This window comes from Delphinus delphis, chromosome 9 (genome assembly GCF_949987515.2).
Source record: "Delphinus delphis chromosome 9, mDelDel1.2, whole genome shotgun sequence".
Taxonomy (NCBI): Eukaryota; Metazoa; Chordata; class Mammalia; order Artiodactyla; family Delphinidae; genus Delphinus; species Delphinus delphis.
Window position 1 is genome coordinate 16,445,138 of NC_082691.1, and position 15,407 is coordinate 16,460,544.

At 41.5% G+C, this 15,407-nt stretch overlaps 1 protein-coding gene across 1 annotated transcript in view; it reads right to left on the minus strand.

Annotated features, from left to right (window-relative positions):
• Nucleotides 1-5,176: 5,176 nt before the first annotated feature.
• Nucleotides 5,177-15,407, minus strand: part of EPDR1 (ependymin related 1) — a 34,701-nt gene continuing 24,470 nt past the window's right edge. Inside the window, exons 2-3 of the mRNA XM_060020229.1 lie at nucleotides 8,059-8,267; nucleotides 5,177-6,935 (exon numbers count right to left, since the gene is read on the minus strand). Coding sequence (XP_059876212.1) covers nucleotides 6,742-6,935; nucleotides 8,059-8,267 — 403 coding nt within the window. The 3' untranslated portion in view covers nucleotides 5,177-6,741. The remainder of the gene's footprint in view (nucleotides 6,936-8,058; nucleotides 8,268-15,407) is intronic.

The window sequence follows — 15,407 nt, forward strand, 5'->3', positions numbered from 1 at the left end:
AAATTATTTCCTCTAAGATCAGGAATAAGACAAGGTTGCCCACACTCACCACTATTATTCAACATCATTTTGGAAGTTTTCACCACAGCAATCAGAGAAGAAAAAGAAATAAAAGGAATCCAAATCAGAAAAGAAGAAGCAAAACTGTCACTGTTTGTAGATGATGATACTATACATAGAGAATCCTAAAGATGCTACCAGAAAACTACTAGAGCTAATCAATGAATTTGGTAAAGTAGCAGGATACAAAATTAATGCACAGAAATCTCTTGCATTCCTATACACTAATGATGAAAAATCTGAAAGAGAAATTAAGGAAACACTCCCATTTACCATTGCAACAGAAAGAATAAAATACCTAGGAATAAACCTACTAAGGAGACAAAAGACCTGTATGCAGAAAACTATGACAATGATGAAAGAAATTAAAGATGATACAAACAGATGGAGAGATATACCATGTTCTTGGATTGGAAGAATCAACGTTGTGAAAATGACTCTACTACCCAAAGCAATCTACAGATTCAATGCTATCCCTATCAAACTACCAGTGGCATTTTTCACAGAACTAGAACAAGAAATTTTATGATTTGTATGGAAACACAAAAGACCCTGAGTAGCCAAAGCAATCTTGAGAAAGAAAAACGGAGCTGGAGGAATCAGGCTCCTGGACTTCAGACTTTACTACAAAGCTACAGTAATCAAGACAGTATGGTACTGGCACAAAAACAGAAATATACATCAATGGAACAGGATAGAAAGCCCAGAGATAAACCCATGCACATATGGTCACCTTATTTTTGATAAAGGAGGCAAGAATAAACAATGGAGAAAAGACTGCCTCTTCAATAAGTGGTGCTGGGAAAACCGGACAACTACATGGAAAAGAATGAAATTAGAACACTCCCTAACACCATACACAAAAATAAACTCAAAATGGATTAAAGACCTAAATGTAAGGCCAGACACTAGAAAACTGTTAGAGAAAAACATAGGCAGAACACTCCATAACATAAATCACGGCAAGACCCTTTTTGACCCACATCCTAGAGAAATGGAAATAAAAAGAAAAATAAACACATGGGACCTAATGAAACTTAAAAGCTTTTTCACAGCAAAGGAAACCATAAAAAAGACGAAAAGACACCCCTCAGAATGGGAGAAAATATTTGCAAATGAAGCAACTGACAAAGGATTAATTTCCAAATTTTACAAACAGCTCATGCAGCTCAATATCAAAAAAACAAACAACCCAATCCAAAAATGGGCAGAAGACCTATAGACATTTCTTCAAAGAAGATATACAGACTGCCAACAAACACATGAAAGAATGCTCAACATCACTAATCATTAGAGAAATGCAAATCAAAACTACAATGAGGTATCACCTTACACCAGTCAGAATGGCCATCATCAAAAAGTCTACAAACAGTAAATACTGGAGAGGGTGTGGAGAAAAGGGAACCCTCTTGCACTGTTGGTGGGAATGTAAATTGATACAGCCACTATGGAGAACAGTATGGAGGTTCCTAGAAATAGAACTACTATCCAACCCAGCAATCCCACTACTGGTCATATACCCTGAGAAAACCATAATTCAAAAGAGTCATGTACCACAATGTTCATTGCAGCTCTATTTACAATAGCCAGGACATGGAAGCAACCTAAGTGTCCATTGACAGATGAATGGATAAAGAAGATGTGGCACATATACACAATGGAACGTTACTGAGCCATAAAAAGAAACAAAATTGAGTTATTCGTAGTGAGGTGGATGGACCTAGAGTCTGTCATACAGAGTGAAGTAAGTCAGAAAGAGAAAAATAAATACCGTATGCTAACACATATATATGGAATCTAAAAATAAAAATGGTTCTGATGAACCTAGGGGCAGGACAAGAATAAAGACGCAGACGTAGAGAATGGATTTGAGGACACGGGGAGGGGGAAGGGTAAGCTGGGCTGAAGTGAGAGAGTGGCATGGACATATATACACTACCAAAGGTAAAATAGATAGCTAGTGGGAAGCAGCCACATAGCACAGGGAGAGCAGCTTGGTGCTTTGTGACCACCTAGAGGGGTGGGATAGGGAGGGTGGGAGGGAGACGCAAGAGAGAGGGGATACAGGGATATATGTATATGTATAGCTGATGCACTTTGTTATACAGCAGAAACTAACACACCATTGTAAAGCAGTAATACTCCAATAAAGATGTTAAAAAAAATAAATACAAGAAAATTTAAAAAAGAAAAAAAAAGTTTTCAATTTAGCTTTTATACAACTTTGTTTTTCCTGGAAGAGAATTCTGCATTTTATAGTACTGGGTTGGCCAAAAAGTTCTTTTGGGATTTGGGCCAGTCCAATAGAATTTAATGGAAAACTTGGCTTTGCTAAGATGTTCTTATTCCATAAGATAGGACAGCTGTACCATGACTCTACAACAAAGGTACCACTTCTGCCACGAGGAGTGAAACAAAATCAAGAGACCCTAAATATCTATTTCATATAACCACCCACTCTAGCCCGAGACTATACTGTTTATCAAACAAGTTTGTGTATTTAGTTAACTGGGAATTTTTCAGAAGTTTAGGTTGGTACCTCCTGGTTGGGAAACTAACACCAGTGTTTTCCCAACCTTTCTCCAGGCTGAGAGAACTAATCAACTAGGCTGAGAGGTTAGTTAAAAATGTACCTTAGGTTTGAGAAACGATTTCACAAGATAACCTTTAATTTATTGTGTTTTTTGATAGTTTTCTTTATTGATATTATAGAGCTCAAGTGAAATTGCAATGATAGCAGACGTATTTTAATAAGAAGAGTACTTATTTTGTCATCAAAAAGTACACTGATGAAGGAAAAGAGCACTTAGTTATCCAATTCGAACAAATGTACTTTAAAATAAATATACACTGTACCACTGGGAATGTTATAGGTGTAGCTGCAGCACAGAACACACACATGTATACTCAGATTACCCGAATACCATGAATGTTGTATCCACTGCAAATTATTCCTAAATTATAGGATAACTACATCCCACTTCCTGATTGCTGAAGCTACATTACCCTTTCCATCTTAATTAGGAAATAGATATGGTAACTATGTGTTAATATTTGCCCTAATGAAAACAATATGAATTTTAAAGTAGGGATACAAAAGTGTCATTCTCCCTGAATAAAATATACAATAAATTATAGCTCAATGTTTTTTCTGCACGTTGCTGAAATAATAATTCTGCTTTAAAACAAAAGTACATTTCAGTTGTAATTATCCTAGCAGAGTTCTTAAAAGATTATTGATGCTAGAATATCCATATATGAAGTTAAGTTTATCATTTTAAAAAGATGGCCACCCACAAGGCCTTTAAATCTCATACATTACTCACAAGACTTCAGCTGAGGAGGCTCATTCTCTCCTCCAACTGAAGTCAGCAGAACAGCAAGGACGCTGTTCCTGCATCTGAGGTGCCTTCAGTAGATGGAGGAAAACACAATCCACATGCTTGGAAAAACTGAAAACCACCACCGTGTGGCACAGGTGAATACACCAGTTTAAAACAGAGGGAAAATTGAGAGGGTGGAGTTAGTAAAGAAAATCCAGCAAGGGGTGAGTATTGAGTTTTCAAATGGTGTGGAATTTAGCTTGGTGGGAAATTTAGTACTTCACAGGAAATTTCCTCAGAGATCTAAACTTTCTGGCCTTTTAAAAATATTTAAATGCTTTCATATTTTGAATACTGTATCCTAATCTTAGGAAATGCAGCATTATCTCAATTAGCAAAGCTTCTTGTAAGAAAGTCACCCTGATAATTAGAACAATTGGGGCCAGAAGGGCCAGGCCTGTTTCACTCCACATGGGCCAGTGGGAGAGGGAGGGATGGCTCTTTCCCAGGGCTGGGCCTTTAGAGTTGAAGGCAGAAGGTAGAGAAGACCACGGGGCTCGCATGGATCCTGGCAGTTTGCCTTGGGAGGGGTGCAAGGAAGTTGCTCCGACATAGCATAAAGGATCAGCAACACATGAGCCAGGGGGTCCGCAAAGTGGGACCCAAGCCTGGTGCAGGCCCACGTCAGGAATGGCATCCCTGTCTGCAGATAAGTGAGGCATCAGATGCTCCTCTTCACTAATACGAACCAGTTCCTGCCCTATTCAAGAGCACTGTTAGTTTTTACTATGATGGCCACTAGCGAGTTTTACACAAGATTGGTGACTGAGAAAACCCCCTATAGTCAGAGGTAACCCAAGCTTCACTTCTCAGGCTCTTGTGGCCATTGGGAAAGAGAGAACAGTGCCAAGGACCGAGGCTGGAGAGGGAGTCAGGGCCTGATCAAAAGGGCCTTGGACACCAGGCTATAGAGCCTCAGCTTTACCTGTAGGCAGTGGAGAACCACAGGGGCAGGGCAACCATCAGGTGTGTATTGAGGTCCCACCAGATATAAAATCCTTCTGGAAGGAAGACTTGGCTTAACTGCGAAGGGGTTTAACGACCAGAACGGGCAAACTGAAAAACGAAAAGCACCCACTTCACGTGTCCTGGATAGAATGAGTTCCCTTCCTTTCTGCTTTGAGTGGGGCTGTGGACTGGGGTGGGCAGATGCGAAGATCCGAGGCTAACTAAGAGGGGTGTGCAGTTTGGAATGGAGCGGGGCTATCTTTTGGGTGGAGAGAGAGAAAGTGGGGGAAATGCTGTCACAAAGGCTTGATCAGGTTGGACCGCCTCGAAGGCAGCTGTGAAAGTTTCCCCAGGTGTCATTCCAGATTCCGACCTTGACTGGGCTGCACGCTACTCTGTGACTCTAGGAACCCGCATGGGCACTGGAGACAACAGGGATTCAGGACTGGCTTATGAATGAATGAATGAACAAACGAACAAACAGAGGTTGGCTTCTAGAACGAGGACAAGGACAGAGTGTATAGAGATCTTGCAAAGGCCAGCAGTGCTAAGAGCCTGGACCTTGGTGGTGCCTGCTGAGGGGATGGACAAGAGGCAGTAGCTTTACTCTGATGGGACTCGGGACACTAACTGCCTATGAGGACTGAAGGAGAAAATATAGGTCAAGAATGACTCTGAGGCTTCTGACCCAGGCAACTGGACTTTAAGAGGAAGAGCAGGCTTTTGAGAAAGGAAAATGAATTTGGTGTAGATCACAGGAAGCACTTTATTCATTAGAGAAGCATTTTAACTCCCTTATAGCCAAGATAACCCATATTTATTACAAAAACAAATATATCAAAAAACACTTAGAAATGCAATTAAATTTGTTTATTGAAACAATATAGATAAACTGTGAGTAATACAGATTGTTTTCAGCGTAATATAAGCATCGCACATTTCTCCTGGTAACAGATGATGGATAGATGGCCAGATAAAACACAATAGTAGAAGGAATCTAGAATGATAAATTTTATTACTAGATATCTCCCTAGAGATCAGCAAACCCAATCCCATTTAACAGATGAGGAAGTAAGGACCAGAGAGGCTAGCATTCTCCACTCTACATATGTTTAGGGCACTGACCACGTGCCAGGCACTTGGTGCTGGGCATATAAAAGTAAACAGAACATGGTACCCGTACTCACGGCGCTCATAGCCAGGTTAGTGAGTGAGAGCATCCAGGAAGCAGGAAATTTAGACACAGCCTAGTGAGCATTGTCAGACTAGCATGTTCAAGCTGCGAGGTGTACCCAGTCCAGGCTTGGGAGCAGCCTCCAAAGGCCATGCATGAGCTGACCTGGGAAGGCTGAGCAGAAGTCAGATAGACAAAGAGGCTGTGAAACGCTGCCCCAGGGATGCAGAGGTGAGGGGAAGCATAATATGTCTAGTGAATCAAAGGAGTTCCAGTACAAGGTAATTCTTGTCCTGGATTTCAGAAACAATAGTCCCCTGACTCCCAGTTCAGTGCTAATGTTAGAATGCTACCTGTCTCTACAGGTCTCTTGACAAGTATGTGATGATTCAGCACATATATCAATACTCTTGCATAGAAAAAAAGGAAGCATATATGGCTCATGCTTACCCAGAAATAGACATTAAGATTTTCCAAACCCTCCTGTTTAAAATATATCTTTAGAGGAATCATTACTTTGTGTTACAGCCTTTCATTTCCTCCCCAAATGTTTACATCCATTGGGTCACGCCATAAAGCTCTTAAGGCCGGAAGGGATTTTAAGGCATCACACCGTCAGCAGCCAAGGGAGCACAGGGTGGGGGAAAAGGAGGTGCTGGAGGCATGCAGCAGTGGGCTCAGCCACTACCCTGGCGCAGGCAACAAGCGGGTCATTGTCTGTAGAGAGCTGGGGCATTAATACCAAAACTGACCCAAGTCGTTCTGCTCTTTTTATCACCATGTGCCAGCCATCTAGCAATTCCCAGTAAGGTCGATAACAACACATTCACCCCTGCTGGCCCTCCCCTCGCCCCGTGTATGCCACCGCACTTCCCATACACCTGCACACAGAAAGCGCAGCTCTCAGACAGGCTTCGGAAACATCTGAGGTCCCCGTGTTAGCCATCTCTTCATATATTATCACATACTCTCCATTCCATTCCTTTTTGTAAACCTAGCCCAAGTAGTCACAACCACACATACAAAACAAAACAAAACACACATCGAAGTTTATCTTCCTAGAATTATGATATTTATCTCTAATGAGAGTCTCATCTCTCAAGTCTCAAATCTGGTTCGAGCTGGGGCGGCTGGCATCTGATGTCTGATGCTGTCCCTTCCGTGTTCACACGCTTATCAGGAGCAGTCCTCGCTCATCCTCTCCGGCTGGGCTGTCTGGCATGTGCTTGGCGGGGTAAACACCGACGGGTCTTTAATGCCCAGCTGTATGTCGAAAAACCGTGTGGACAATAGCACACTGTAATTTTTGGTGAAGGTTTCCTGGACAGGATAACAATCCTTGAGTGTATAAATGCCAATCCAGGTTTCATCTATAGGAGGAAGGCAAGTTGAGTTTTTAATGTACAAGACAGGCAAAATGTGTGTATTTTTAATTATGCAAAATATACATAAAATAGACCATTTTAACCATTTTTAAGTACAGTTTGGTGGCACTAAGTACATTCACATTGTTATGAAAGCGTCACCACCATCCATCTCCAGAAATTTCCCATATCCCCCAGTTGAAACTGTCCATTAAACACTAACTCCCCATTCCTCCCTCCCCCCAGTCCCTGGAAACCACCATTCTACTTTCTGTCTCTATGATTTTGACTATTCTAGGTACCTCATATAAGTGAAATTATACAGTATTTATCCCTTAGTGACTGGCTTCTTTCACTTAGCATAATGTCCTCAAGGTTCATCCATGTTGTACCATGTGTCAGAATTTCCTTCCTTTTTAAGCTTCAGTGATTTTCCACTGTATGTATACACCAGCTTTGTGTACCCATTTGTCTGCTGATGGACGCTTGGGTTGTTTGCACCTCTGGCCTTGATGAATAATGCTGCTATGAACATGGATGTCCAAATATCTGTTTGAGTCCTTGCTTTCAGTTCTTTAGGGTATATGCCCTATATTGCTGGGTCATCCGGTAATTCTGTGCTTCACTTTGGAGGGAACCATCATACTGTTTTCCACAGCACAAAGGCCTGTGTTTTTGAAACAGCCTTGGGGAAGGTGTGTTGGCAGCATTGCAGAGAAGAGCTTCACATGTATGTATAAAAGCAGATATAACAATGGCAGTAGGTCTGGTCGCTGCAACTTTAGTTAGTGTTTGGGGGAAAGGAAAAGGAGGCACCCAAATCTAATGTGTGACTTAGACAAACACCTTCCATGTCACAGACCTCCAGGGCATCATGAAACATCAGAGCCAAGGCCAAGCCCATAATAGTCAAAGTGGCAGAAAGTTACAGGGGGCCTTAGAAGGCTGAGGTGTTTGTTCAAATGCCTTGCTTAGATCCCGGCACTACACAACTAGCAGAGTACATTTGGGGACTGCAAATGGAGTTAAACAATTTGATTAAGCTTCTAAATTTCCTTAATGGACTTAAACATTATTTCCCATCCTGCTTCCTGAGATGCAATACTTGAATACTTTGTTGAACCCTTACACGATCTGGCTGACTTTCTGTCCGACCACTCCTGGACGGTGATCTGCTCCTGAGGTCCCCCAATGGAGTACTGGTCCTCAAAGGTGGAGTTCTGAGGGATGTCTAGAGGGTCCCAGGGGTCTGTCAGGGTGATCTTGGAGCACTGCTTGGTGGCTTGTTCAATCTGAAACATCACTCCATCCTTATAGAGCAAAATATATTCAAATAATCTGGAAGACAGATTGAAAGAGAACAGTTCAGGACTTTATGTTACAATCACCATGTCTTTTATCAGCATAAAAGCCAAAGACCTTTGATACAAGTTATTCTTAAAATAGAAAAAAATAGTTTTGCTGCTAGGCAATCATTTACTTACTTATAAACACTAGGTGCATGAACAACTTGAATATAAAATAATTAAAGTTCAGGGATCTAAACCGAATATTCATGAGACTGTTACCTATCATACCTATCAATTACCTATTACCTTATCAAGTACTTATTGTATGACAGACCCTGTGCTTGAGATACAAACATGAGGAAGGTGAGGCCCTGGGTTAGCAGCTGGTTTGTGACCCTTTAGCCTCAGAGACACAGGAGGATTTGACTCTTGCCTTAGTTGTTGAGTCCTTGTAGCCCTGAGTCAAGGGACCACAGGGGTATGCTGAATGCAGGATGCCAAGAGCCTGCTGAGGACGCACCAGACGCCTGTGCCCCACTGTCTCAACTGTCATCATAGGAATGGGCTTTGGTGAGGTGCAGCTGTGCTGGGAATGGGCTGAGACAGGGAAGGACAAAAGCTGAGGGGACCCCAAGCGAATGGCTTCGCTGAACTGAATTTGTCTGCGTGTTCTCAGCCTCGTCCCTCATACCCAGTGCACACCCTACGTGCAGAGCAAGCCGGAAGTATTCCCAGCCTGTGCCCGAGCCCACAGACTGCCCGCCGTCACCTTGCACGCTGTGTGGTCACCAGCCCCGTGTCTTTCCTAAAGCTAAGCCATCTTGGTGTTGGGTGAAGCTCGGTGAGTTTCCATGCATTCAACTGTCAATCTAAAACTCAGGGCACTGCTATTGATCAAGTGGAGTAAGGTTGCAGCCCTGATCCAAAAGTGAAATTTGCAACACCTGAGGGCAGAAGAGCCCAGAGAAGTAGCTTTTCGTGAGCAAATAATAGCCAGCAGACTATCTGTGATATGTAAGGCTCACCCCACTCCACAGCCTCCAGCGAGGATGCCTGTTCTCCATCCCAAGTCAGGGTTTGAGATTTCTTCAGAAAAAATATTATAAATGATAACTGTCCATATGGTCAAAATAGTACCATTATTAGGATTATATTTCATTTTCTATGAGCTAGCATAAAAATATAAACATAACCTCATTTTACGTATTTAGAAATATCGACCCTGCTTACTCTAGAAAATGTTTGAAATGACTTACAAGGGTAAAACCCAAGCACAGACCTTGAGAAGTGGGAGTGAATGGAGAAGGAAAAGGAAGTGTTCACGTTATGCGCTACGGCTCAAACATGGAGCCAACCTCCTAGACTATACATGCAGGGCTCACATCAAAGTGCAAGCCCTTTGGAGAAGTTTGGAGTTGGACTGTCACTGCTTCCTCACTCACGGTTAAGTCCCTGGCGCATCAGAGTCTAAACATTCATGGAAGGAATATAGAAACATTAGCATCAACTATAGAGCATACTCCAGCCATAATATGGGATTCTTGGTCCATACACAGATCCTGACCCACGATCCTCTCAGGGAGAGAGGCCGCCCACGAAGCCCCTGTACCGTGTGCTGTCAGGCCTGGCTATCTTCATCCTCCCCATCTCCTTGTGCTTTCCCAAGTTCAAGGTGTTTAGGCTAGAGAGTCAGGCCTAGCTTTGGCTGATACTCCAGTTGCGTGCAGTGATTGTCCCCTGAAAGCTTTGCACCCATGTGCAGGAGAGGGGGGTTTCCTTCTTGAAACTCAGCCCCCGAATCCACAGAAGCACAGAAGTGGGAGCCTGGCGGCCATGTTTGTGTACATGACCTGGCCACCCTCCTCAGAGGGGGACATCTGACCCAGGGTGGGACAATCAGATGCTCCTGCTCGGACATGTGGAACTGCCACTGAAGGTCTGCTAGGCAGTCTCTTCGTGTGGCTGGTCATGTCGTATGTAAACACAGGAGCCATGGGAGGCTAAGTTCCAACAGGTGAACTGGATAAGAATAAAGAGTGAAGCACAGAGAAGCAGCTGCAAGCTGGGATTCCAACAGCTGTTCATTTCCTGGATGCATTTCCTCTCTGAGGCCTGGTGCCTACAGATCCACGTGCAGAGTTATGATAATAAGTTTCCTTTGTTCTAATAACTTTCCTTTTTCTGCTTGGAACTTTTTGTGTGACTCATAACCAGGACTCGTTTCTAATACAGTTGAGGACTCCACTGTTCCATCTAGAGCCCTGGAACAGCCGCCAGCACAGCTGTTCTGGGAGAGGCACCACACGGGCCACTGAAGAACCAAGGGCCGTGGATGCCTGGTCAGTCAACTGCCAGGGAAGGGGGCAGCAGGAAAGGAACTCTGCTAACTTCACTGTTTTCCCGAGGCCAGCTCTGTCCATATACAGAAGTAAAATGAAAATTCTAGACTTGAAACAATCACTACAAAATGTTAACATTGGTTAATCCTGGGGAGTCTGAACACAGGTGTTTGTTATGATGTTCTCTGTACTTTTCTAAGTTTTCAAAATATTTGAAAAAAAGAGGGCACAGTATGATACTGAGGTTATGTTGACAGTGCCTTAAGTAAAACAGAAAATATTAATTTAATGGGAAACAAAATAGAACTGTATAAGTCATTTTTTTCAAAATCCCATGTGGCTATAAATGCTAGTACTGCTACACTGAAAGTTTTGGAAAAGAAGATTTTCATGGCTTGTATGTTTATATGAACGTCTTCATAGTCAAGATGTAGGTTCTCCATCACAGCTAGGATAAAGGGCCTGGAACCCGATAGAGCCAGAAGGTCAAAATGTAGAGATCAGCCAGGGTTGAAATGAATCATCTGCTTGGGATGCTGTGCGGGTAATAACCCGTAGATCTGAAGCAGTGATGGACTTCAACAGAAACTGGATCCTGGGAGGTGAGATCAAAGCCTGGCTCTGAAGTGGAGGAAGCTGTGAGGGCAGGAGTCACCCCAGGGTGCAGTCAGGCAAGGTGAGGGGCTGGAATGGGTGTGAAGGACGAGGCAGGCGGGCCAGCACTGGGTCAACAACAGCCTGCAAACTTCGCCTCCTCACTGGCCAGACACCAAGCAAAGCATTGTTCCTGGAAGGGCCCTGCCGCTGGGTCTCAGGTTCTCCCCGCCCAGTCAAGAGGTCAGCAGGCCAAGCTTTTCATGGCAACCCAAATGCAGAGGAGGTGCCCGGCGGGCCACTTGGCCTCTCACCTCATGGGACAAAGGATTTTTGTGTCTTCTGACAAAATTCTCAGGCTGTGTGGACAATTTCTATTGTTTCCTGAAAAATCCATTTTCCTAAAAATTGAAACTAACTTAGAGAAATAACAACTCTCTGCATACGTGTCTACTGATTTTTTAATTTTAATTGTGGTAAAATACACATCACATAAAATCTACCATCTTAACCATTTTTAAGTGTACAGTTCAGGAGTGTTGAGTATGTTCACATTGTTGTGCAACCAACCTCCACAACTCTTTTTACCTTGCAAAACTGAAACTCTGTACCCATTAAACAGCTCCACATTTCTCCCTCCCCCAGCTCCTGGCCACCACCATTCTACTTTCTGTCTTTATGAACTTGACTACTCTAGGTACTTCGCATAAGTGGCATCATACAGTATTTCTCTTTTTGTGACTGGGCTATTTCACTTGGCATAATGTCCTCAAGGTTCATCCATAGTGTAGCATGTATCAGAATTTCCTTTGTAAGGCTAACTAATATTCCATTGAGTGTATATATCACATTTTGCTTATTCATTCATTCAAGGATGGACACTTGGGTTGTTTCCACCTTTTGGCTATTTTAAATAGTGCTGCTATGAACATAGGTGTGCAAATGTATTAATTTTTAGTGTACTATACACATTTTACAAAAATAAATAATGATTTCTATATTTTCTAACCTGCATTTAAAATTCAACAATTTGTCCTTGGTAGTCTCCCAAGTATTTCCATAAAGTACATATCAATGGAATCATTTTTCCCTAATTTATTATGAAAATTTTAAAAATGCAGAAGAGTTGAAGGTCTAATACAATGATCACCTTCGTATCTACCATTTAGATTCAACCATTGTTACATTTTGCCATATTTGCTTTATCTATTTCCTAAATATCTCTTACAAACAAGACTCTGTACTTCATGTCCCATCACATCAGAAGACAAGTGATGTCCCATTCCGCTATTAATGCTACCAACTTTCATCACCAAGCCACGTGGTTACTCTAGATGTCTCCATCATAAAGGCATTTCCTTTTGCAATTACCAAGTAATTGGTGGGTAATACTTAGTGATGCTGAGAATATCCTGTTACCCCATAACTGTCACCTAATCATTTTAGGTAAAACAATTTCTTGAATAAATTATTTCACTGGAGGTTGATATGATGCTACCAATGGTACAGCAAATGGTACCTATCCATCTGTCTATCTAGTATCACTCTGCACTCGGGTTTTTATTTATTCAACATACGGCAAATAATTAAAGTCATTATTCCATTTGACGTTCAAATTATCCCAAGTTCAGTCAGTGGGAACTCCTTCCACCTGATATTTGTGACTTATAACATGATTCCATTAGTCTTTGAGTGATTCCTGGGTTTCTGTGACACAAGTGTCCCAGGCTCATCTTAGACTTCCCTTGCACCATATCTAAAATCAGTCATTCCTCTAAGGAAACCTGGAACTTACTGAGAAACAACTTAGAAACCAACATCTGGGCCCTAGATGTGCTCATTGTCATTGGGATGTCATTGTTTTAAGGACCTTTCAGTGGTCAGAACTTCTTACATTGAAAAAAAAAACCAAAAACATGAATTCATACTGATATTTCCAATCTAAATTTGACATTATAGGTTCTCCCCTATCATTTTTGTTTTTATGTTTACATGTATTTTCTCTTCAAATAAAAGTCATGCTTCCCAAAAACATTAGCAAATTTACTTATTTGCTTTATCCTACAATAGCTTTGAAATAATACTTTTAAAAGTGTTATCAAAAAAAAAAGTGTTATCAAAAAATACAACTGCCCGGTGAAGTTTAAGATTTTATTGCAGTTCTTTTTGTCCTTAGAATACAACTCAATACTGCATTAAAAATTCTTCACTTGGATTAACCCTGTTCCCTGGGTGGCTATGTTTCCAGATTGATATATCATTAGGTTCATTTGTTTGTTCTCAATTCGGGGACTTCACACTCTTCCCCTTTGATTTAATTATATTATTTAAATATGTAAAGTTTTTCATCTTTCAGAACTCAGAACAATACAAAAAAACACATTCAGGGAAGTCTCACTCAAAATTAGAAAAAAAAATTTTAAAAACTTGTTTAGGAATTCCCTGGCTGTCCAGTGGTTAGGGCTCTGCACTTCCACTGCAGGCGGCACGGGTTCGATCCCTGCTTGTGGAGCTAAGATCCCACATGCCATGTGGCGCAGCCAAAAAATAAAAAAAAAATTTAAAAAGAGAAGTCTCACTCCCATCCCAATCCCTGCCCCATCCCTCATTCTCCCAATGGATAGCACCTTTCATTGGCTTCCATGTTATTTTCCTTCATTTCTTTTGACCAAACTACGCAAACACATGTGTGCACTCTTATTTCTCTCTCTTCTTTCCAGAAAGGGTAGAATTCTGTATACACTTTTCTACACCTTGCTTTTTCCTGTCTCTATTAATACACAGAGGTCGTCATTATTCTTTTCTATGGCCATATAATAGTTTATTGTGTGTAAGTACCATTGGTTATTTAGTCAGTCTCCTGCTAATGAACATTGGCTTGTTTCCATTCTTATTATATTGCCCAAAACGAAACACTGAATAACCTTGTGCTATTTTGGAGTTATATATTTAGGATAAATTACTGATATGAAACTACTAGGGCAAAGGGTATTTTGTTAATATTATCAGATTTCTTTTCAAAGAGTTGTGCAGTTTTGCACTTCTATCAGTAATATATGAGAGCACCTGTTTCCTTTATAGTCTTGCCAACAGATCATGTTGTCAAACTTGGATTTGTGCCCATCTGATAAGTAAGAAATGTTATCTGTCAGAATTTTTTTTTAAGAACTTTTTCCTTTTTTGGTAAGCGTAATGAACATACAATGGACTGCATACATCTAAAGTGTAGAGCTTGAGAAATTTTACAAAGTGAAGAATTAGGAAGCCCCCACCCAGATCCAGTTATGGCACACCAGAAGCCTTCCCCAGCCCCTCCCAGCCACTTCCCTTCCACAAGGGATAGTGCAGGTTTTTTGTCTGTTTTTTTTTTTTACATCTTTCTTGGAGTATAATTGCTTTACAATGGTGTGTTAGTTTCTGCTTAATAACAAAGTGTATAAGCTATACGTATACATATATCCCCATAAATCCTCCCTCTTGCGTCTCCCTCCCACCCTCCCTATCCCAACCCTCTAGGTGGTCACAAAGCACCGAGCTGATCTCCCTGTGCTATGCAGCTGCTTCCCACTAGCTATCTATTTTATATTTGATAGTGTATATAAGTACATGCCACTCTCTCACGTCGTCCCAGCTTACCCTTCCCACTCCCCATGTCCTCAAGTCCATTCTCTACGTCTGCATCTTTATTCCTGTCCTGCCCCTAGGTTCTTCAGAACCATTTTTTTTTTAGATTCCATATATATGTGTTAGCATACGGTATTTGTTTTTCACATTCTGACTTACTTCACTCTGTATGACAGACTCTAGGTCCATCCACCTCATTATGAATAACTCAATTTCATTCCTTTTTATGGCTGAGTAATATTCCATTGTATATATGTGCCACATCTTCTTTATCCATTCATCTGTCAATGGACACTTAGGTTGCTTCCATGTCCTGGCTATTGTAAACAGAGCTGCAATGAATATTGTAGTACATGACTCTTTTTGAATTATGGTTTTCTCAGGGTATATGACCAGTAGTGGGATTGCTGGGTGGGATGGTAGTTCTATTTTTATTTTCTTAAGGAACCTCCATACTGTTCTCCATAGTGGCTGTATCAATTTACATTCCCACCAACAGTGCAAGAGGGTTCCCTTTTCTCCACACCCTCTCCAGCATTTATTGTTTGTAGAATTTTTGAGGACAGCCATTCTGACTGGTGTGAGGTGATACCTCACTGTAGTTTTGAATTACATTTCTCTAGTGATTAGTG